The 24,852-nt window shown below is 35.8% G+C and overlaps 1 protein-coding gene across 2 annotated transcripts in view; it reads left to right on the forward strand.

The window, feature by feature from the left end:
- Positions 1–22,892, forward strand: part of PDZRN4 (PDZ domain containing ring finger 4) — a 347,895-nt gene extending 325,003 nt beyond the window's left edge. For both annotated transcript variants that reach the window (XM_079139301.1, XM_079139302.1), the window contains 4 exons: positions 2,227–2,289; positions 8,714–8,815; positions 13,047–13,163; positions 20,561–22,892. In XM_079139301.1, coding sequence (XP_078995427.1) covers positions 2,227–2,289; positions 8,714–8,815; positions 13,047–13,163; positions 20,561–22,087 — 1,809 coding nt within the window. In that variant the 3' untranslated portion in view covers positions 22,088–22,892. The remainder of the gene's footprint in view (positions 1–2,226; positions 2,290–8,713; positions 8,816–13,046; positions 13,164–20,560) is intronic.
- Positions 22,893–24,852: the final 1,960 nt, after the last annotated feature.

The following is a 24,852-nucleotide window of genomic DNA, read 5'->3' on the forward strand; positions in this document are numbered from 1 at the left end:
GAAGGGGAGGGTTGGAGTGAAAGGACTCACAATGAGAAAATCCTTCCGAGGCTTGAATGTGAAGCATTGGCCACGTTCCAATACTTGTCACTTTCAATTAAGAAAGTAAATTATGCTGCCCAAGTAATGTAATTATTATCAGCTTGTTTAATGTGGATGCTTTCACCACAGAATCCCAGCAAGGAAAACTGTGAATTGGTAACATTGTCTAAATTTGAATGAATTCCCATAAGAATGAGGCAAGTTGAGCAAAGTTTTTGATCGGCGAACATTTGTCCTTCCATTCCATTGCTTCTTTTATTGTTCTGTTAATAATAGCATTAACTAATTATTTTAAGTTAATGTTCACAATAATCACATCTTTTACTCTAGTGATAAGATGGATAGATTTGAATACCCAAGGAGCACATCTATCAGTTTTATTCAATCCCATAATCACTTCCAAGAAGTGAGGAACTAAAATGCCAAAAACCTTTGCTTTTAATTATTTTGAAAGAATGTCAAGCAAAATTTATTACCATAGGTGATTTTTTTAAAAAATCCCCTGAAGATGATTTTATGAGAAGTAGCAAAGTATGGGTTTTTTAAAAAGTATAAATAAATATGATTGAAAAGTACACACCTATACATGCAAACACACACATGATATAAATGTTGGGGGGGATAGATGCATATATCCTAACTCCTGTAGATACACGCAGCATCGGAATTAGACAAACTAGGTGCAATTGCTCTTCCATGCTGTTCCAAGGTCATGGTGCTGAAAACATTCCCTAACATGAGGAGCTTCACCTTTCTCAACTAGAAACTCAATAAAACAATGTTTACTTATTGTTTTTCATAGAGTTTTTTAGAATATGAAAGTGATCACAAAATTAACAAACTCAGAAAACTACATAACTCAATAAATGTAGAATTTCATTATTTATCATTTTACCAAAGAATTTGCTGACTGACGCTTCCAATGGAAAACTTTCCAGAGAATATTTGATCTACATACTTCTTTCAAATGTACAACTATGACAATCCCTCTGATTGAGAAAGTAAATATATATATATATGTGTATATATATATATAGCTTTTGTGATATACACAGAGGTAGAAAGGTAAGAGTTTGAAATTAGTTTGATTATAGTTTTGAAGACAAAGTTGTAGGATGTGAATAGCTTTTAAATGGGATGCAATTGATTAATGATCCCTCACTTCCTTCCAGTAAGTCTCTATTTACTATTTAAAAATGTTGAATTTGAAGCTTCACTTTCCAGGGATGATTAAGAAACCACAGGAACTGAGTGTATGGACTTGGAAAGAATGTTATCCTTACCCCTTTTCTATGTAATTATAGTGTCATGTGTTAGATTTATCACTTAAGAATCAGTTGTTAGGTGGCATCCCAAATAAGAAAGTAATATCAAAGATCTGGATAGGCTGGATCAACCTCAGGCTACATTTGAAATACTTTTTTTGGAAAAAAGCTTTGAAGCAACTAGCCAATGTGAATGGTTTGAAACCATCAGAAATCTGATAGGTGGAATTACCCCAGTGAACTTTATATCATCACTCAAGCTCAGCACATGAAAATGTTGATACCCTCTTACTAGACCTTTAAATATCTATTTATTCTAAAATAGTTTACAGTTAAAATACTTTTTCCTATCTGAGAAGTGGTACTGAGTAATAAAATGTATAGCTAGGATTTCTTTTTTCGTTTGTTGAGCAAGATAGATTATAAATCCCTTCATCAATTAATATACTTATGAGACAGAAATCCCTTTAATAAATGTGGACTTATAGTATAGCTATCAACTTTTCTAAGACAGCCAGGGCAGGATTTAAAGACTGCCTTAGTAGAAAGAAAATTTCCTGGGTCCAGAGAATCCTAACATTAACATTTCATGTCAGCTGAAGACTATGTCTGACAACTGGGATTCAGAAATAAATGAATGAATGTGACAAAACAAAAAGAAGCAAGGGATGGAGGCAAGGAGGGAGAAAAATAGCGTTCAAATCAAGTTCTACTCTAGTCCACTTCATTTTATTATTGTGAACTCTAAAATAGTCCACTTACATTTTTAGGATTAGTAATTTTTGATGGATAAAAATACGACATGCACTCTGTCATAAATCAGTATAGAATTTTGAACCAGGACCTTAAAACTGTATTTGTAAGTTCTTGGGCGAATACTGACTGTCCCTCTAAAGATGGGCTGTCCTTTCCATTGCAGGTAGATCCAAATAGCATTGCTGCCAAGGATGGACGGATTCGAGAAGGGGATCGTATTTTGCAAGTATGTGGTGTGGTTATTTCCCTAAATCTCCTACTGTCTGCCTGACAGTTTTTATGATGTTTCTTATGAAATGTTAAGATAACAGAATTTGTCTTTGCTTTTCTATATTAACACATGAAATAGCACAGCTACCATTTAAACATTTTAAAAGTAAAGATGGTACCATTTCTTAGGAGTTCTCTGATAATAATTAATGGTTAAGATCATCTCTGGAGTGAGATTACTGGACTTCAACTTCCACGTCCACCCTTGACTTGGTTGAGTACATCACTTAACCTCCTTTCATTTCAATTCTATTTTCACATCTTAAAAATTGGTAACAATAATATAACCTATTATTGTTGTGAAGATCACACATTATGCATGAAATACACTTAACACAGTGTATGAAACTGTTTAATAACCATTAGCGGCTATTATTCCTAGCAGCATCAGCAGCATCAATTGCTGCCTTGTCCAGAATAAATTAGGTGAATATGGACCAGATGTTCCTTTACTTTATGAAAGTTTTGATGTCTGAAGAAGGTTCAACCACTCATTAATGAGTTCCTGGGGCCAGGAAATACAATTTCTTTTCCATATAGAAATGTGAAAACATATAAACTGATTAAATTTAACCCTAATGAGGGATACAAAAAGCGGTCACAAAGGGGTTGCAGGGCTGGCAAGAAAGATCCAACCAAATCAGGAATAATGGAAATCAGAGTTTCTCCTCCAAACCTGCCTGCACATATTCCATCCCTTTGGAGTCCTCTCCAATAAAAGAGTGACTGAAGAAAGACGCAGACTTCCAAGGTCCTGTGTCCCCATCAACCCCCAAATAAGAACAGAGTTCCTTCTAGGTTGAGTTTCACTGTCGATCACAACTGTAAATCAGAAAGGACAAATATAATAGTAAGTTGAAGGAGTACCTACTGTTAAAACAGCCAACAGAACTTCTAGTTGGGATGACACAGAGTTTCCATTTCTTCTTGTTAGATGTGGACTCCCAGAGGATGTTTCTTTGCAGAATCTCTGCTTCAAAAATATACCTCCCAGCATTCTAGGCAAGCTCTCCCCATGTAACAGGAAGACATCAGTGTGTGTAGAGGGTCACAATATAGGGTGACACTGTCATGAAGTGGGTGTACCTCTGCTGCCTTTTCTCCTCTTCCTTCTTCCAGGGGACACTCACTGAATCCCACTACTTCTTTATCCCCTTTCCTCTCTCTAGCTAGATATTGCCTAACTCCTTTTTCATCAAAAAATCTTTGAGTAAGATTCCTGTTAATTAAGGATCATGAGTTAGTGATCATTGGAGGTCCCACCAGTTTGCAGAGAACCTCGGGATTATAACATTTTTAGCTCATTGAGGATGGTAGTAGTAACCTGCAGTTAACCAAAATGGAATTGTGTCTGTCTTTGGATTTATCACAGGAAGAAAAAGTGGACCAGGAAACCAAGACGTGGTCTTATTTGCTATCACATTTTCAGCATCTTTCACACATCCACAGGAATAATTCAATCAATGAAACAAAGCCGCTCAGTGGAAAGGACGATAGGATAAATAAGATCTGTGCAGCCTCATTGAGAAATTAAGGGTAGCATTTTAGTGTATCATTCAGGCACAAATGCTTTTAAAATGCTCCCTTTTTAAATTTGAAAATAAATTTAAAATGTACTATTCATTTTGTTAACATCTTCAATTAAATATACTAAAAATGATGTTACCTTTTGATGCTCAGGGTCATGCTATACCCAGCAATCATTACACAATGCAATTTTGGAATAAAGTGCTCAATGACTGAAACGTGTGGAATATTTTGTCCCTGATATTAAATGACCCTATTTGGATATACCAAGTCTACATATTGTCATTTTTCTTACTCCTCTCTTGCTGTCACCAGCCGCCACTTCTCACCATCAATTTTCCATACCCCACACCTCCTACTATTTTCTCACCTGACTTCTTTGCTGAGTTCCAGCTAACCACCCTCCCATAGGCCAGGTACACAAACACAGTTATTAAAATTAGTCCCGTGGGTGTCATTGGGTAGAAATAAAATTCACATGTTTTCATACATGCATACCACATGTTTTGACATTTCTAGAGTCTCAGCTATATTGTGGGTGGATAGATTTCTGAAGAAAAATCTGCAGCATAATAAAACATTCCTTAATGGAGTTGGTTCATTGAAGAAACAACAGCAGGATTGATAAAGTGTTGTTTGCTGCCTGATTACTTTATATTCTGTGACAAATATGTCACACTTAATGAATAAATACGTGTCACATTAAAAAGTCTAGAATTCAATTCTGTCTGCACACATAGGAAGCAATGTCTTAAGGATGATGGTGGAATTATATTAAGTAAAACTGTGACAAAATTGTACCCATAGACAAATAGCTCCCATATGGCTGATGAGAGATTATGGGATACCCTGTAATGAACAATTAATGACTCCTTTCCCAAGGAAATGAGAGTGAGGGAAACAGAGGATTTACTTCTTATCCTTGAGGTTTCCTGGCTGGCTTTTATTTAAATGAATCTCTTTAGAGCAATTGGGATTTTAATTTTCTGTTCATGATGACCTAAGTAGAGCACAGTTTATGGTCCTGCCCTTATTGTGTAGTTAAGATTTTTTTCATGTAGCACACCAGGTGCTTGTTAAATGACCTCACACAACAACACCACATATACTCACACTGGGGACACTGATGGGGGTAGGGATTATGCAGAAAAGACTCCATCAACCAACTTGATGAGAACATTGCTGGTTCTCATGTATTTTTTCTCTATAAGTGCTTGATGGTTCTGTTCTCTGTGCCACTGCCCAGAACTTGTGTCAAGTTCATCTGTAGGAATTAACCTAGGGAAGTCCTCTTACAAAATTTGCCCAACCACAGAAAGTATTTCCAAGCTAGAAAACAAGAATTAAATACTAGAATAAACGATCAGCTTTCCAAAGGAGAAACCACTGTGTTCTCTTTTCTCCTTGGCATGGTAGGTGTGTTACACTTCATGTAAGCAGCCTAGTCTCATGCTGGCCAGGAAGTGGGACATGTTTCTAAGAAATACTTCCAGGCGGATCTCTGCCAGAACTCAACAGTGGAATACAGAGATTTTTAATGAGCTCTTTCTGTGCACTACACATACACTGATCCTCAGAATTTCTTCCTACTTTTGAATTTTCTTCCCCATGAATAGCTATTTTCTCCATTGGGATTCTTTTCCTATCTATATCTCTATACTTTATACTCATCTTCTTTCTCTCCGTATTAAAATATAAGCAGACTGGAAATAATCTTTCCTATTCTGCCTAAGATATTTTTCTCTAAGAAATTCTGTAGATAGTTTGGTGCCAAGAATTTTAGTTACCAATCTGCCTATGGTACAATAACATAGGAAACTTAAAAATTGCTACATTTAAAGCAGAGAAGCTATATCAAACCATTTTTAAGTATTTAGGTTCACTCTCTCATGTCCACACAGGAGACTGGGCCTAAAGTGATGTTTTTGACTCACATATCTCTCCTAAGACAAAAGCAATATCCGTCTTGAAAGTAATCTTTACATACGATCATGTACAGAAACTGAGACATATATTATCTATAAGATTTCCCTCGTTTAAAAAAAAAAAAAAAAAAACAAGTTACATATTATCTCTTTCTTGGTTCTCTTCCACTCTCTCTGGTTAAAATGGAATTCCTTCAGTAAGTGAGAAGTGAGGTGACTTGACTAGTCATAGGTCTCTTCCCTTGTTGTGGGGTCTTCCACTTTTATGTTTATCTGGAGTCTTCTAGGCAGCTTCACCACAAGCAATCCCTACTTCATAAGCCATTATTCAGGAGCAAGAGCAACTGAAGTTTGGGAACTCTATGTGATACCATTCCTCAAGGCTTTTAATTTCTTGAGAGGTAACTTCTGAAACACATGGCTACATCTCTTGCCCTAATATCAATTTGTGCATCAAACTAAAGTCCTAAGTACAATGGAATGTACCAACCAGTTGACTGAAGTGCTCCTTATTTTGAAAAGAAAACTGTTAATTACATTTTAATGCCAGGTTTCTGAGGTGAACTCATTTCATCCTTTGTATGATTCTGACTATAAGTGTTTCTGCAACAAAGAATCTGCACTGCCCCATTCCCCAAACAAAAACAAGGACTAATTGGCACAACTGGAGACCGTAGCTCTCCAGAGGAGAGTTTTCAGAGGAGAAAGATGAATTCAAACAGAAAAGGGACTGAACAGAGAAAACAACCATATTGTTTCCTGATGGCTTAGGGTTAATAAATAGGAGGTAAATAAATTTCTAAATAGAACCATGTTTACTGCTGTGGATTTAATTATTGTTTATGAGCATACTTGCTTTATTTAACAAGAAATAATAGAAAAGAGTCTTACCTTCACTGAGAATTAGAATATAAATGGTGATAACAATAACAATAGCATCAACACTAATGTGTACCAACATTGAGGTTTTTGTACCAGGCATTTATTGAAACCCTCTATAACAACCCTCTGCACCATTATTATCTGCATTTTAAGATAGCAAACATAATAGCAACTTTAGACTAACATGAATGAGGAATATTTAGATTGATGGCAGGTGAGATTTAGATGAAAAACAGAGAAGTATTTATGTGAGTGGGGACCAGGGGGGAAAGTAGTCAGAATTATATTTCAAGCAGAAAAGGTAACGATAACCTGTGTGAGATCATTCAACTCAACTTACCTAACATCAGATTTGCTCATAGTGGAGGGAAAATGAAATGATTCATGTTTGACAAACATATAATTGTATTACAGCTATACTACTAAGAATTACCATAAAGTGGACATAAGCCCTCAAAGGTAAAAGAAGAAAAATTGTAGTCATTATTTTAAAATAAGACTTAATAGAGAATGGAGGAGGTTCAGTGGATCCATCAAGCCCCAAATTTATCTTTGAGGGGGAAAAAAGACCATGGATTCAGTACGTGCATATCTTTTCTTATACAATTATGAGAAAATACAATATACCCTTTTCTGTCATTATTTCCCATTTTGGAATCATGGATTCTGTTTTCTAGGTTGACACATTTTATTTGTGAACTGCAAAAGAAAAAAAAAAGCAATGCACATGAAACTTGTAAAAGTTAGCTTTCTTAGCAAGAAATGAAGGTGGTATTTTCTTTTGTCAGAAAATGCAACGTGGGTTGGGTTGTGTGTTTTTAAACATATAAGAGTCTAGGAATAAAGATCAACATTGTGGCCCAAATTTGAGATTCCTTGTGTCCCAATAATTGTGTCTATCCTCTTGCATCAGCCAGCATCCCTGAATCTCCTGGTGGTCAACTTAATATTTTACACAGAAATCCTAAGAGAAAGATGTTAATTATTGAAAAAATGGTTAGTGTAGGCATATCTTCAATATGTGTAACTTCTCAAAATAATTAATACTTGTTTTAGGTAGACTATATGAAATTTTCTTTTAATATATTTTGATTATATGTTAGAGTTTAAAAACTGTATTATCTGTATGATCTGAGAAATCAATAAAAGACTTTAATTTTAAAATAGTGAAAAAAGAGCTAAATACATTTGATCATGAAAATATAGTTTAAAATACAAAGTTTAGATGTTTTATTTATCTTTAGAACTCAGAAAAAGTAAAAATGCAGATCTCAAATGCCATAGGTGTCTTTTCTGTGTAGTTGAAAGTTTGCTGAAGGTCGGCTTCTATCCCTCATTTTTATTAAAAAGTCAAATTTATTCCGTTAATCTGTAAAAACATTGAAGTATATTTAAGATATTGCATTAGTGTAGGGTTAGGATGTGGGTTCATCTTAGAAAGGAGCTGGAGTTTTAATGGGAATATTACTGATGAGTCTCTCCCTTTGATTAGCTAAGCACTGAGATCTACCCTGAGTGATGTTTGGGCATCTGAGTCAGACCCACACACAAATATGAAATGATTAAGTGAAAATGCAATCAGCAGTGGCTTGGGAGCATCGCCTGGTGAGAGATAATACTGCAGCTCTCTAATTGGCTCGCAGCAAGCATGCAGGATGACGGATTTCAGTTGTGGTATTGCCGGTCCTGCTTCCCCCAGCACTATTATCTCAGAGTGACACTTCCATTACTCTGAGCCGAGAAAGATGAACGTCACCTGTCAGGGGCTGGTTAATTGTGTTGCTAGATGTATGTTGCCAGGGCGCAGGTTGGACATTTATGAACATAACTGCTTCCTCTGATGTCCGCCATCCTTCAGGGATCGATATGGCTCTTACAGTAAGCGCGTAATTGAGTGAAGGCACTTTCCACGGAGGGTCTGAAGATGAGCCCATTGTGTGAGCTTCATTGTCCATACATTTACCATAAATGAGCTGATATTTGCCATTTATTGTGTGCAGCATTGTGGAAATGGAAACTAATGTGCCACTTTCATTTGTTTTCTAGATAAATGGGGAAGATGTCCAGAATCGAGAAGAAGCAGTGGCATTGCTGTCAAGCGATGAGTGTAAGAGAATCGTGCTGCTTGTTGCAAGGCCAGAGATTCAGGTCAGAACAGAGATTGAAAGTCTTGAGACTGAACTTGATATTCGCTCACTTTGTGGGTGAAACTACAGTCATTATCTGCTGTTCTACATCAAATCACTATCATAAATATCTATAAAACTAAGTATACAAAATACAACAAAGACTGATCTTTCCTAACTTACCAACCTTACCAAAAAAAAGTACATGTTAAAGACTGTCTTATACAGAATATCAGTAAGTGTCCCACTTGAGGAAAAATACTTAAAGCACACAAAATTGAATCATTATTTTCTGTTTCCATTTTCCAGTCATTTAAATGAATTCACAAACAAAAAATTGTTGACTTTATATGATTTTTAATTCTGCATGAATCCTCATGTTAGATTCTCATCTAAAAATACTTAATTGGTATATTAAGGTATCGTGAAAGAATCTCTAATGAGAACATTAGCATATCTAATAACTTTCTCAAGTAAGGTATTTTATGTAGTAGAGTATGGTTCCATGTATATAGTAACTACATTTTTTTCCAAGTTCAGTATGACAGAAACATTTGTTCAGTCAAAAATCTGATGCTTCTAAAGGAATTCTGTTATATCTTTACAGAGGAAGATGTCATGAAAATAAAGGAGAGGTAATGGTGAAAGGAAAGTACTGTTGGTACTTCCTTTATATCCTTTTTATATCCAGCACAATGCAGAAAGGACAATACATTGTCACCGTTCTATCCATCTGTCAGTAGTTTGAGTGAAGTTAGTTATATCGCCATTTGTCTCCTAGGTTATTGATCTGATATTTTTCAGACTCAGTAACTACATACTATCTATAAATTACATTGAGTAAGTGTATTTCAGTGTCAGACTGAGTCCTGACTTGAATATAGTGGTTATAAAAGATCACCCTTTCCGCATATATTTCCTTTATGCCCTTGACCATTCTAAATGGTTCTCATAAAGTCAGCCATCGCCTGGAGCAGAATAAAGTCACACACCTGAGGTCTTAGAAGTGGGGAAATGAGCCCACACAACTGGCTGGGCTGCCTAGGTGGAAGTGAATTTTTAAAATATGAATGAGACTGTACTAATTACCTGGAAATTTCTCAAAACTGTTATCTCACTGATCCCATTTTCTTGAAAATGAACAGAATAAAGGGGCTAAATACATATTAGTGAAATTCATGGTGAATTGAAATGAACTCAGTTGTACAACATATATCTTTATATCATAAGGTGGTTTCCTGCCCTTTTCATGTATCTGCTAGAGAAACTCATTAATTTAGAACTAAGGTATTCCCTTAAACTGTGCCACATAATGGCCATAATGGGCTATGGAAAGAATAGAAATTAATGACACAAGACCAGATCCTCTGAATCTTTGATGGAATACATATGCTTGGCAGAACCAGTGGCATCTTTGAATATTTGGCTACACTCATGACCTTTACTCAAAAGAGTCAATATTGGAGAATGAATTTTCAAATGAGACTTTCCCCAGTTGATCAAAGATGGTCCTCTGACTTCATAAGATGCCACTCTGCCTGTCAAAATCAGGATCTGCATTAGTTCATTAGTTCATCAATCCTAAAGAAGCCTTCATAGCATTTCTTTTCTAAAAGAAAGTTAATTACCTATAGAAAATAGGAAAATTTCCAGAGAAATTGACAAAGAAAATACACTTTAATACCACACTTTAAACATGTAATTTAAACAAACATAATGTAAAGTCACCCCCCCCAAAAAAATGAAAAAAGTTGTCTTTATATTACCCATCTTTCCCTATCAAACTTAATGTGTCTCCCTGCTTTTTTATTTTTATTTTTTGCATGTGTATTTTATTCAGGGAGAATGTGGAAGCATTTTGTGTGCTTTTTCTAGGATGTTTAAAAAATGCCTTGAATACTTGCTAGATTCTTGGAAATGATCTACAAAGTTGCTAGCGGCAGTATTGTGCATCTGTGCAATATTTTTAAAATAACTCATTTCCTTCATTCCCTGTCACCTCTCTTTCATTTCCTGCCCATTTTCTTCCTCAGACCATTAAAGATATTGCTTTTCTGTCCTATTCCCCTCAGGACACAGGGGCAGAGAGGGTTCTCATAGGAACTTGTAGCCACTACTTTTGAGACAGTGTATATTGTTCCTTTTTCTCCTATGTCGCATATTGTCCACTTCGGTGCAGACAGATCCCACTGTATTATGAGGACAAGCCTTCCTTTCCTGCAGCTCAGCTGAACAGGGATGCCAATCTCCGTTGCAGCATTAGACTCAGATGGCAACGGGTGAATGTCTAGGTAGAAAGGGAAATACAATAGGGAAAGGAAGTGAGCAAGAAGAATTTCCCTTTATTTCCCAGCCTACAGGGAAGTTTATCAAAATAGGCATACTGAATAGAAATGACAACTCAGGAATGTATAGGGTTAGTCCATAAGAAAAGAGTAATAGGGAATCATTAATTTCTACTTAGTTCTCTTTACCTTTTCTACTACTTCATTTAAACCTCAAAAGACTCTCCTCCATCACTCACTATATCAGTATTAGGAAATATTTTGTTGTAACCTCATTAAAGAAAAAAATCCTTGCTGTGTGCCTGAAAAGCAAACATCCTTTACTTTAAGTAATTTCTTTCAGAGTCTGGCATTTGCAGCTCCATGACACTTAAAAGGGATTAAAGAATGTAAATTTGGACAATTATAAATTGGACTGAATTTTTAAAATTTTAGTTAGCATGATTATCATAGCTCATCTGCATATCAAAGTCAGTGGGGCACAGTTAGGTCAAGTTACTCAGGCCATATTAAGATAAATAAGGGTGAAATTGTGTCCATACTTTTGGCTCCAGTTGGATCTGAAGTTTGTTCTACATGGCCTTTAATAACACAAAATCTATGATTTGCATTCTTATTAATTAATGTGATACATATATGCTAATTCCTCTTTTGATGAGGTTTTATTGCCCTTTCAGGTTTAATTTTTATTTTATTTCCATTTTTTTCAGTTGTAGATGGACACAATAACTATTTTATTTATTTTTTTTTATGTGAATGCTGAGGATCAAATTTAGTGTCTCACATGTGCTAGGCAAGTGCTCTACCACTGAGCCACAACCCCAGTCCCATTTCAGGTTTATTTTTGCTTTAAAGTTTTAAAAGTTCAATTTGGTTTAAAAGCTTATTTTACCAGTTTGTTGATGAAAACACTCTAAACTATTGTCCATGTTTGCTCACTAGAAAGTCATTTATTTGTAACATAGAGTAAAGCAGAGTTTTGACAATAATCTAATTCATTTAATAAGTGTAGACAGCTAATTTATGTAATCCAGTTCCAAAATCCACTTTGAGGCAAATTATCTGTATTGACTGTCAACACCAATCATATTAGCAAGGTAATCATCAGCTTTTCACTTCACTCTGTATGGAGAAGACAAAAGCATTTATTCAGTTTCATTTGTGTATGATTCCCACAAGAATACATATATCTTGCACCCACAAATAACACCCTGCATGCTCTATACAGCTCCACCATGTTTAAGTGTCACATCAGTCATTAACCAGTCTTTTTTTCATAACTGAGTCCAAAAAGTGAACTAAAATAGGATGGGAGCTGGGGTGTAACTCAGTGAAAGAGCACATGCTTAGCATGCAAGAGGCCCTGGGTCTGGTACCCAGTGCCAAAGAAAATAAACAAACAGAAGTGATGTAGCATTGGTGTATTTTTCTTGTCCATTATTAACAAATGAAATAAATGTTAATTCTATCTTGTTAACTATCTTGTTACTTGGGAACCACCAATCTAAAAGTTAAAAAAAAAAAAACCAGGATGAGGGTAACTTGTGGGGTGACTTCACTTATGATCTCACTGGGGGTTGTTGTAAGGGAAAAAAGCCTAATTGTCCCATAGTCCTATTAGTATCATTGCAGTTCTTTCAACTCAGGACTGTTGGAGGTAATGAGCATGACAGCTGTGGATTATGCAGTACGCTTTTCATACATTTTGAAAGAAGGTAATGTTCTATGCTGTGAGATTTACTCAGTTATGGGAGAAAATCTGTATCACTGTTACAGGAAAGGATAAAAGAGTCCTTTTTTTTTTGTATCACCTTTTCTTCTTCCTGAGAGGTGAAGTATAGGAGGCTGGTATTCTGAAGAGAATCATTATGATAAAAGGAACTGGTCAGGCATCGCCACTTAAGTTTACCCTATTTTAGCATGAGTTCTCACTAACATAATATAATGTACTAATGTATTCTTTTGCAGCTGGATGAAGGCTGGCTGGAAGATGAAAGGAATGAATTCTTAGAGGAGTTAAACTTAGAAATGTTGGAAGAACAGCATAATGAAGCAATGCAGCACACTGCCAATGAGGTGGAGCAGGTAGGGCCAACAATTTGAACGACAGCGTTTGAAATGTTGCTAGTTCTTTCTTTAAATGTAGAACCATAAATGGAGAAAAAACACAATCAAAGGGTTTGATCAAACATCTCTGTAATGGTAATTTTTTAGAGCAAATGATCATCTCAAATGAAGCAGAAGGAATACATTTTTTTTTTTTTTTTTTTCCTGTTAAGAATATTTCCAGCTTGGGAAACTCAGGGACTGTTGTTAATAGAATACAATAGTATTCAAATGTTGACCCAGGTACTGTTTCAACCTAATTATGGAAATTTATAGTAAAAATGTGTGTTACTTGCTAATATGCTAGCTGGAGACAAACTATATCCCAGGAGATAACCCTTCAAAAAGTAATTTTTGAACTTTACAATGTTAATGTATTGTTTGAATATTTAGGCTACGACTATAGGATAGTTAGATGTGGTGTAAGCCATCAATCTTACCTGCATAATTGGTGGTATGATTATGCCTGTATACCCCTGAATAATCAGATTATCTTTAGTCTGATGGTTGCTATTAACACATTGTGCAACATCTTCCATGACATCATTTGAGATTATTGATATCATTTGGTCTTAAAGTCATATAATCATTTAAAAATTTTTTGAGTTCCTAATATATTCCAAGTACCACACTTGAATACTCAGGATAATTTTTTTTTTTTAACAAAAGGAAAGAATTTCTGTCCTTAAATAATTAACAACTAGTAAAAGATCCCACTGTGGCTATGGCAAGGTGAGGCTTGGCATTTTTTTCATTTTTGTTATTTTCCCATTGTATAAAACTAAGATCAAATAATGTAGTTTTTAGATTCATGTTATTCATCTGCTTGATGTAATTTTGTTAACACTTCACTCTCAGTTTACTGCTTTATCATTCTGCTTTAAATATTAATTCTTAATACTCCTAAAAAAATATATTTTTTAAAAAACTGTGAATTCTGTCACTTAACCTAGCTGTGTAATGAAATGGATTTACACACTAACATCTTGTAATAAATGTGTGCATGCACATGCCCATATATTAAACAAATTGTTAGACTGCACACCACGCGTCAGCCTAGCCATGTATGATGTACTCATGTGCTGACCATTGCTCGCTGGCTACTTCACAACCTGCAGTTTATGCTCAGAAGTGATTCTGCTACTGTGTTCATTGCTTTTCAATATAGGTGAGACAGATTGAAATTTTCATGTATGACTTCAACACTGGCCACAAATAAAGATATTTTTTGGTGGCAGGTGCTAGTTGTAAGCAAGAAAGTCCTTGCTCCAGGCTTTTTCTCTCTTGAGTACAAAATGTGACCTGATACAGAATTGACAGGAGAATGTTGGAAAAAAGAAGGGAGAAATCCTGCCCAGGTGAAGTGATATGGTGTCAAATGCTGCCTACTCATCAGACGTAATACAAATGTTAGGTCTTTTGAGGTAACATTAGATGTCCCCGAGGTTAGATTCTCATTGTGTGGAAATTTTTCTTCACTATGAAACTGAAAAATGATGAGAAGTACAGAAACCTTTAAAAGTCTTTTGCCCCTATAAACAATAATACTACATTAGAAATGTCTTGGTAGAAACATTGCCTGTCACTATAATAATTCCATAGGGAAATGATAAATGATAGAGCAGCATTACATTAGAAGCCAGGAATTCTAGGTCTGAGAAGGGAAAACTATTTTCCCCATTGTTCTGAGACCAGTGACAAAAAAAAAGGTGAATTCAATTAAAATTAAATATCTATCCATACATATGCCTACTTTTATGAAAAGTTTCATTTTCCATTCTATCCTGGCCCCTATGATTGCTATCGAAGTATTTTGCAACATTTCCCTTAGCATAATTTGAATATAGCACTTCAAATGCATGTAAAGAAAAAGAACTAATCTTTCTGTAGTTCTTTTTTCAGTTCATTACAAAAGATGTGAAATATATCATTGTAATTAGTGTGATAAACTCAAATGCACGATATCAATGATATCTTTGAGGGTTTTGTGGCAATAGTAGGCAGACCTCAACACATTTCATACTATTGTGAGAGGATGCAAGAAGTTTCTGTTTGTCAGTTATGATCACTAATAATTTTGTTATCAATAAGACATTTAAATCAGTATGTCCTGGTATAGCTCAATGGTAGAGTGCTTGCCTGGCATGTGCAAGGCCCTGGATTTAATCCCCAGCACCACAAAAAGAAGAACCAAAATCAGTATGTTTTTAACAAATGAGGGAAAATTTTCTAGGAAAAGATTAAGAATCTTAGAATGTGAGATGATACATGATCATATTCTCTCTCCAAATTATGTTACATTTGTTATGTGGAACACAATAGCAATTACCTAGAGAAATCTTTTTAGACTTGTTTTTAATACCTTTTATTACACAGTCCATCCTTTTATAGCACAGTTTTCACTATGTTTACTTATGTAATTACACCTGTTAGAGAAAAGAAATATATGTAGTAGTGAGTAAACTTAGATGTAAGGCAAATATAATCTAGAATCTGCCATGTTATTATTGTATAATTACTGGATGATGTGTCAGAGGAGAGAGTTACTTTACCCCATTCACAGAGAAAGAACTATATATGCACCTCATTAGGGCAGAGACAAATTATGCTGTATTAAAGAAAAAAACTACCAGGGAGTAGTTACATGTATGTGTGTGTGTGTGTATAGGTTATATATATGTGTGTGTGTATATGTAAGAACATTTTTGATATTATACCTATGTTTATCAATCACTACTGTTCAAGTTTGCAATTATGCATAAGAACCCTTCCTTCATGATCTCCTGGCTTTATTTATTCTGCTACAGTGGACACAAACAACTCCATTTTGACTGCCAACTTTCACATTTTATCTAAATTTACCCTTTTTGTTCTATGAAAACACCATTCATTGACCATCTTGTAGTTAAGTTTTGAATTTCGCTTATTGCCAGGATAGACTGGTCCTGGTTGTTGGTCTCATCTGGTCCCACACTGGAAGGGAAGTGACTGCTGATTGGGAGTCAATATCTTAAGCATTTTAGCCACCTTTGAGCAACAAAGAGATTTAGAAGTTATTTTTATACCAAGCTTACTTGAAGTCCATTCCTAAGTTCAATGTTATCTCGTCTATAAACCATAGATATCATCTCAAGGCACTGGGCCAGCACTATTTTAGTAGGAATTATACTTCTGCAAAATTTTGACAGACAAGAGGTATGAAGTTTAAAAGGGAAAATATAAAACAAAACAAATCTAGTTTATATAACATATATGAACAAAGAAACACAATTTTCTGTAGTCATACCAGTTTTTATCTAAGGAAACCCAATTTGTAGAATGAGTTGTTGTATCAGAAAACTGTAATTAAGAGTACTTTTAGTGTCTTTTTCATAATTTGAAACTTTTCATGCTTTAGAGAGGAAGCAAAACTGTGGATGATGAAAGACTTAAATAGACATGGTTAAAATTTTGTTGAGAGTTCAGCAATTGACAAAAACAAAATCAGTTATTTTTCACTGCATACAGAATTTTAATATAACATTCATGGTTGACAACATTATGCCAAGACCATCAGACTTTTATGCATTTTATAACATGTTAATATTTTAAGAAACCCTAGTTTTAAGCATAGAGAATTAGATTCTGGATTTATAACAATATATTAATGTTTAAGTTTTAGATAACTATTTTATTTTTTTTCTAATTGCAGCCAACCTGATCACAACAAATTTTCTAAGAATTGTCCTTTACAAATACACTATGACCTGCTCAGTCCCTCTGTGATTTGCTTAAACTTTTATTTTTATCCTCTTTTTCATTCTTTCTTTTTCTTTCTTTTTATTCTGCAATAATTCAGTCATTTTATTTTCAGAAAAAAATTTTGGCATCACACAAAATCCTTTCTTATTCAAAAATTCTCTTTTTCCTCAATAGAAAGTATTTTTTGCCTTTCTCACCAAAAGACATCTTAATTTCTTTTGCACATAAAATTATGTATGTTAACTAGGATTTTAACAACCTTACTGACAGTAAGATCCAGGAAGAAATCAATCTTGAATTGTGCAATATACCAAAAATTGATGAAAATACATTTATAGATTCATGTAAATTGTCCTTTTATAAAATTTAGGAAGCAAATAATACTTAAGTTTAGCAAATGATGATTTAGTATTCTAACTTATTTATAAATGTCTCATATGTTTTATATCTGTTGATTAGCATCTAATAAATATTACCCTATCAGGTCAAAAAAAACCCCAGGCAAAAATGTTTGCTAACACTTTTATACCAAAAGACATTTGGATTAATTTAATAATTTTCATTTATGTGAGCACTCACTTTCTGTAAGCCAATTTGAATAGAAATCCTGGGAAGTTTATCATAGAGACACACATTATAACATGTACTCAAAGGTAACATACAGAAATGCATATATATATATAAAGGAATATCTCATAAACTTTCATTTTAGTTATGTGACAGAATAATATAGTAATATAAATTCACCAATTTATAAAAAGAATTTAATCCAAATTATTTTCATGACCAAATCAAACTCACCTATTCATATGGCTGAACTTTCAAGATTTTCATTTACATGTCTTATGTAAGCGTTGGACCAAATGTTTCAGGTACACCAATTCCCATGTCGCCTTGTTTGCTTAAATTAAAAAAAAAAAAAAAAACTTTTCCATTCCATCATTTCTTTTATCTCAAATGAGTCTCAGAGTTAATACTTAGAGATTTCCCTTTTACTTAGGACTGATTGAAATAACAAACTTACAAGCTTACAAGCAATCTTAAATAATCAACAGATTAGAGAGCTAAAAACCCTTTTCATGTTAACTCTATAACTATAGTGTTAAGAATTATCTTAAAGGTGTTTATGAGAAATTTTTAAATCAGGTATGCCAATCCAAAAAAACAGTAAAACAGATACAAAGTACCAAAAGTAAATTTACCAGAAAAAAAAGTCATAAGACATTAACATGAGCTCAATTATGTTAAAAAGGTACAGGAGAAACCCCTGCCAAAAAGAGGGGGTGGCCACAGAGACCCCCCAAAACTATTCCTAGGAATTTTGGAGGCAGTTTACTTTGATGGGTTTGAATTAATTTCTGCCCAATGCTGTCACAGGACCCATTATTTGAGAGGCTTATCTGGTGGCCAGAACAAGAATGAATGTTTAGAAAAGCTTTTAGGCCAATAATGTGCTCCTTATGGGGATTCCTTCTCAGAGTCACCAGTGGGCCAGATAGCCCCTTTTATGTGTTTGAGGAAGCCCTAAACACCAAGGGGTGTGAGGTGGCTCAAGGTGTCCGCACCACTCTCATGGTGAATCTCTCAGTTGAGTTGTGAAAGCACCCTCCACACCAAGAATAGGGTATGCTCTTCAGAGGAGGTTCTCTATGAGGCCATTGCACATTAGAGGTGAGTTGCCTTCAACCTCTGTCAAAATCTAGTCACCTTTCGGGACACAGTAGGCCACAGGGAGTATTTGTCTCTTTCCTTCAGAGTCCAGGGACCCTAGTGTACATAAATATTCTACACAACTATTTCTACAGCCACAGAAGAATCCCTTACCTTCCTCTATCAAAACAATTATGACAGACACAATTATTACAATTCTTACAGACTATCAGTCTGTAGTAGGTAAAATAAATAAATAAACAAAATAATTACATTAAGTCAGAGTGCCCTCCAGAGCAGACCAGAAAACTAGTTCAAGAGTGAACCTTTATTATTTTGCCTCTAAATACGGACTCCAGAGAATGGAATATACCAGGACTCCCAAACAGATTATTTCATCCTCAAAAGTCAAAACCAGAGGAGGAATTTATACCACTAAACTTGAGAGAGAGTTCAGTTCAAGGCAGACTTTTTCTTAATAGCCCTACTTTCTCAGAGACTTCCTGTACCTGGAGCAGTTTCTTTTTGTAAAAATGAAGCAGGCTGGGGTCAACAGTGCTGCACAGGGAAGCATGCTCAAGCAGTTGAGCCTTCCAGATTAACATCAGTCCAGGTGGCCACCAGAATTCAGCAACCACAACTACACCCTGCTGAGGGGCAAAATAACCCCAGAGAGGCTGTCAAAGGACTCAAAGTCCCATCTAGGTCACCAGTAATGTTACTAAACAAGCAACCACTGCCCAGCACACATGGAAGACAATACAAGGCACCAAGCTTTTGCACAAATAAAAAACTGTTGTGTTGTCAATCAAAAAGGAGTCCAAGAACTAAAAGGGAACTCAAATCTCTCTCCCCAATTAGTTAGCAGCAGAGGAACTTACAGGAAGGAAGAGAGGTTGCTTACTGATTGGATGGCCTGCCTCTTCACAGATCTCAGATTTCTTTTGGGGTGTGTTATGTTCTGTGCAGGGTCTTTTGAGTTTTTTACATCATTGACCAGACAACCTAGTTTCTTCTGCTCATTTTCATTCTTAAAAAGCTGATTCCAAAGCCGAAGAATGGTTATTGAAAGGCCTGGAGGTTTTTCCTTGTACAACTTAAGAACTTTGTTATGGAAGGAGTTTATGTCCTTTGGGTCCAGGCCTTAGCTGATTTTACTTGCAATAAACCAATTCTTATGGCTGAAGGAAATTACTGGTGGGAAGTAGAAAAATCATTTTATGTAACTCAAATGAGTCCTAAGAAATCACTGTTGCTTTTGAGAGCTGTGATTTCAAGATGCACTGAGGTCAACACATGTATCCAAGAATATGTCATGCTGGCAATAAAAGAAGTTCCTGGAGGTACAGCTTTGCCTTTTAGCCCCCTCTGTTAGTAATAACCTGAATTCATCTGGGATTAACCTTCCACATCTATAGATGGGGAGATTCTGGGCTCCAGTACACAGTGTAAAACTCATCCTGCAATTTTTTGGTGCTGGGCTTAACTCTTGTCAGCATATTGCTAGGTCAATAAAGTTGCCTCTGAACTTGAAGAAAACTCAAAAGAAAAAAAAAAAAAATAGTTGAGTGTGGCCTCTGAATTCCAGGCCTCATATTGCTGAAGACCATTAATATGTTCCATCTTATCTTTTTGTGTATTTCAATCTCAGAGATTCATAAAGGCATTTCATTTATACACCTTCACCTCAGAGATTCCCAAATAGGAAAAAACCTAAACACAAGAGTCACTTATTTACCTGTGTCCTCTTATTTATACCCAAGTGAATATCACATGCATAACCAAGCAACTTTCATTTTGTCTCATTGCATAAAAGTTTCTCATGAGCTAACTGTTTTTATTCCTGATACTGTTATAGATACTAAAATTAGAGCACCCTTCTAGGAATTTTATTTTGCCAAGAAGCATTGTTTTACAAGCAAGTTTTTCAACAGTGTTTTTCAAAATCATTTCCTTTGTTCTCTCAACTTTTTTTTTGCTCCCAGCCAAAAAAGCAAGAAGAAGAAGAAGGCACAACAGACACAGCAACATCCTCCTCAAACAACCATGAAAAGGACAGTGGGGTGGGGCGCACAGATGAGAGCCTGAGAAATGAGGAGAGCTCAGAGCAGGAGAACGCAGTGGAGGACCCCAGCGGTACATCTTTGAAGAGCAAGAGAGAGCTGGGGCAAAGCCAAGACACCCTAGGAAGCGTGGAACTTCAATGCAATGAGAGCTTTGTGTGCGGTGAATACATTGACTCAGACTGTGTTGGCAACCACGATGAGGAGTGTGAAAGATTCCGGCAGCTCTTGGAGCTCAAATGCAAGATTCAAAACCATGGAGAGTATGACCTGTATTACTCAAGCAGCACAATTGAGTGCAATCAAGGGGAGCAAGAGGGAGTAGAGCATGAGCTACAGTTACTTAATGAAGAGCTAAGAAACATTGAGCTTGAGTGCCAGAATATCATGCAGGCTCACAGGCTCCAGAAAGTGACAGATCAATATGGAGACATCTGGGCTTTGCATGATGGAGGCTTCCGAAATTATAACACTAGCCTCGATATGCAAAGGGGAAAATTAGATGACATCATTGAACATCCAGAAAAGTCAGACAAGGACAGTTCTAGTGCTTACAACACAGCTGAAAGCTGCAGAAGTACACCACTAACCGTAGACCGTTCCCCTGACAGTTCCCTTCCCAGACTGATCAACCTCACCAATAAGAAAAACCTGAGAAGCACAATTGCAACCCATCAAGCACCTTCTGGACAGAGTAGCAAAGAGTCAACGTCCACCAAAACCAAAACCACTGAACAAGTTTGTAGCACTGAAAGCCAGGAGAAGATTTTGGAAAGCAGCACGCTTCCCGATCAGGAGAAGACAGTCAGTGAACATGTCCCTTACCTCTCTCCTTACCACAGCTCCTCCTATAGGTATGCAAACATCCCAGCACATGCCCGCCATTATCAAAGCTATATGCAGTTAATTCAACAGAAGTCTGCGGTGGAGTATGCCCAAAGCCAGCTCAGTTTGGTGAGCATGTGCAAGGAATCTCAGAAGTGTTCTGAGCCCAAGATGGAGTGGAAGGTAAAAATTAGGAGCGACGGGACCCGGTACATCACCAAGAGACCAGTGCGAGACCGAATTCTGAAGGAACGTGCCTTAAAGATCAAGGAGGAGCGGAGTGGCATGACTACAGACGACGACACCATGAGTGAGATGAAAATGGGGCGCTACTGGAGCAAAGAGGAGAGGAAGCAACACCTGGTTCGGGCCAAAGAGCAGCGTCGACGCCGGGAATTCATGATGCGGAGCCGGCTGGAGTGCCTCAAGGAGAGTCCCCAGAGTGGCAGCGAGGGCAAGAAGGAAATCAACATCATTGAACTGAGTCACAAGAAGATGATGAAGAAGAGAAACAAGAAAATTTTGGATAACTGGATGACAATCCAAGAACTGATGACCCACGGCGCCAAGTCTCCTGATGGCACGAGAGTTCATAATGCCTTTTTGTCCGTCACCACCGTATGACCAAGTGAATGGAATGCAACTGCTTTTCAGAGGGTGCTACCAGTTTCGGTAGAGTATGATTGCCTCGTTCAATGTGGCGTTTTTATATATATTTTGTGACTCTTTATAGTTTAACTTTTTTGTAAGCAAAATACCTGGTAATTTTCCATTTGTTTTTCATATGCCAGTACCTTCTTTTTGGCTGAGATCTTTCCTTAACTTGTGATATATTCATATTACTCATTTATAAAAAACAAAACAAAACAAAAAAACAAAAGGAAAGAAAAAAAAAACTTGAACAAAAATACTAAGAAGCCAATTAATTTCCTACTTTATTGTATCTATTGTAAGTTAAAAAATCTGGATTTATTTCTCTAGTTTACTTATTTTCTACTTTAATAATTCAATGCCAAAACAATTTCTATGCTTGCTTCTTTGCATAATACATATTAAATTGAACCTGTTAATAAATCACATGCCACATCCTGTTTACACATAAAACACCTCTTTTTAACATCTTGTACTTTTAACACATAAATGGCCGTTGTCTTTGTCTCAGTAAAGTGTAGGTGGACAATCTTCCTGTGATATGTAGTGACATTGGTCATGTAGCTAGTTAATTGTGGTAACTGTGACAATAAAAGAGAAATAAATTATTGATTATCCTTAAGAAAAGTTATCAAGGAGTGTTTTATTTTCATTGTCCACTGTGTTTAACAGATATATAAATTAGTTATACATGTATACTATTTAGAAGACTCCTAATTGTGGATTATAAACTGTGTACATTTTTATCACTTTTTTTCAATAAAGTTGTCTTGAACCACTTCTTATAGATCATTGTGTCACATATTTCTTCCAGGTTCAAATTAGATATGTACAGTGTCTAAGAGATGCTAACTAAACATTCAGTATGTATTAGTTTATACTCCTCTTGCCTGCCACTCATGTAATGCAAAGCCCAGAAAAAATGAGGAAAGATGGAAAGAGGATCAGTACAGTGTTTGAGATTATTTATAATGGTAGGGTGTATTTTAGTCTGCTCAGGCTACCATAACAAAATAGCATGGACTAGATGGCTTAAACAACAGGAATTTTTTTTCTCACAATTCTGGAGACTGGGAAAGTCAAGAACAAATATTCCTGGGTTAAAGGTTTCAACATACAAATTTGGGAGGGACGTGATTTAGTCCATAGCACTTTTATTTAGTTCATTTATTTAGTTGATAATTTAGGAATCAATTTTGGAAAACAACCTCAGCACTAACATTCAGCAGAGTCAAATGACTTAAATGTCAGTTTATGAAAAGGTAAGATCATTAGTGATTAGACAGTTCTTTTTTATCTAGTTTTTCTTCATTTAAACCTATAAATCATATCATAGGTCAATCGATCACAAAGGCTCCCAAAGTGAAAGGCCAGATCAACTGTGCACATGCAAACATAGGTTTGATTGTATTTTCATTCAGCCCAACAGGTTGTTTTAATATGATGAGTACACAACATCTGGTTATTTCTGAAGCTTCTTTCCTGTATAAACACCTATAGTGGCTCCCTATTAGCTCTTAAATCAAACTCTGATGCCTCACATTATATGCAAGACCCTCTGTGAACTTGTTTTGCCTACTGTTCCTCTAATACAGATCTTTTTTGAATTATTCCTGGCTCCTGTTCTTCCTGCTGAAGTCATGTTATTTTATGTTTGAGATTTCTCTAGCAAATCCTATTCCTTTCTTAGATGGTGACACATTTTCTTCTTGGAGCCTGTTTTGATGACATGGGACTTTCTCTCAGGTCTGTGGCAAACATGAGTGTGCATATTGTTTTACCTGGGGAATTTTGTTATTTGGTTATTAAATCATGTGCATAGAACTTATTGTCTCCCTGCATACATTTCAAGTTTGTGAAGGGAGTTCCCTGTGTCCCCCTCTGTCTTTGTAAGCCTCTGGTACAATGTCATTTGAATAGTGGTGAATACTAGTTGAGATGGATTACTTTATTCATTTCTCTCATCCATATATTGGTCCTTATGCTACTGCTTTCCTTACTCTTTCGAATTCTTGCCTTTGGAAGGGATATCACAAAGGAAAACAAACTATAAATAATGAAAAGCTAAACTCAAAAATTTGTAAATATTGGTAATACCAGCAAAGTAAGTCAATTGAAAAAATCCTCACTTCTAATTTTAGCCACTGTTTTTTTTTTTTTTTTTTTTTATTGTAAACAAATGGGATACATGTTGTTTCTCTGTTTGTACATGGCGTAAAGGCATACCATTTGTGTAATCATAAATTTACATAGAGCAATGTTGTTTGATTCATTCTGTTATTTTTTTCCCTTCCCCCCACCCCTCCCACCCCTCTTTACCCTCTATACAGTAGTTCCTTTAGCCACTGTTAATACAATAGCCAAGACTACTCCACATACACCCAGAATTGACTTTTTTTTTTCTTTTTTCTTGTTTAAGAGACTGCATTTTGATTCATGGTACACAAATGGGGTACATCATTTTGTTTCTATGGTTGTGTGCAATGTAGATTTATACCATTTGTGTAATCATACACTTACATAGAGTAATGATGTGTATCTCATTCCACCATTTTTCATACCCCCCATCACTTCCCTGTACGTAATCTAAAGTTCCTCCATTCTTCTCTCACCTCCCACCTCCACCCCCATTATATATCATCATCCATTTATCAGGGAAAACATTCGGCCTTTGGTTTTTGGGGATTGGCTTATTTCACTTAGCATGATATTCTCCAATTCCATCCATTTATCTACAA

This window comes from Sciurus vulgaris, assembly GCF_902686455.1.
Source record: "Sciurus vulgaris genome assembly, chromosome: 5".
NCBI lineage: Eukaryota > Metazoa > Chordata > Mammalia > Rodentia > Sciuridae > Sciurus > Sciurus vulgaris.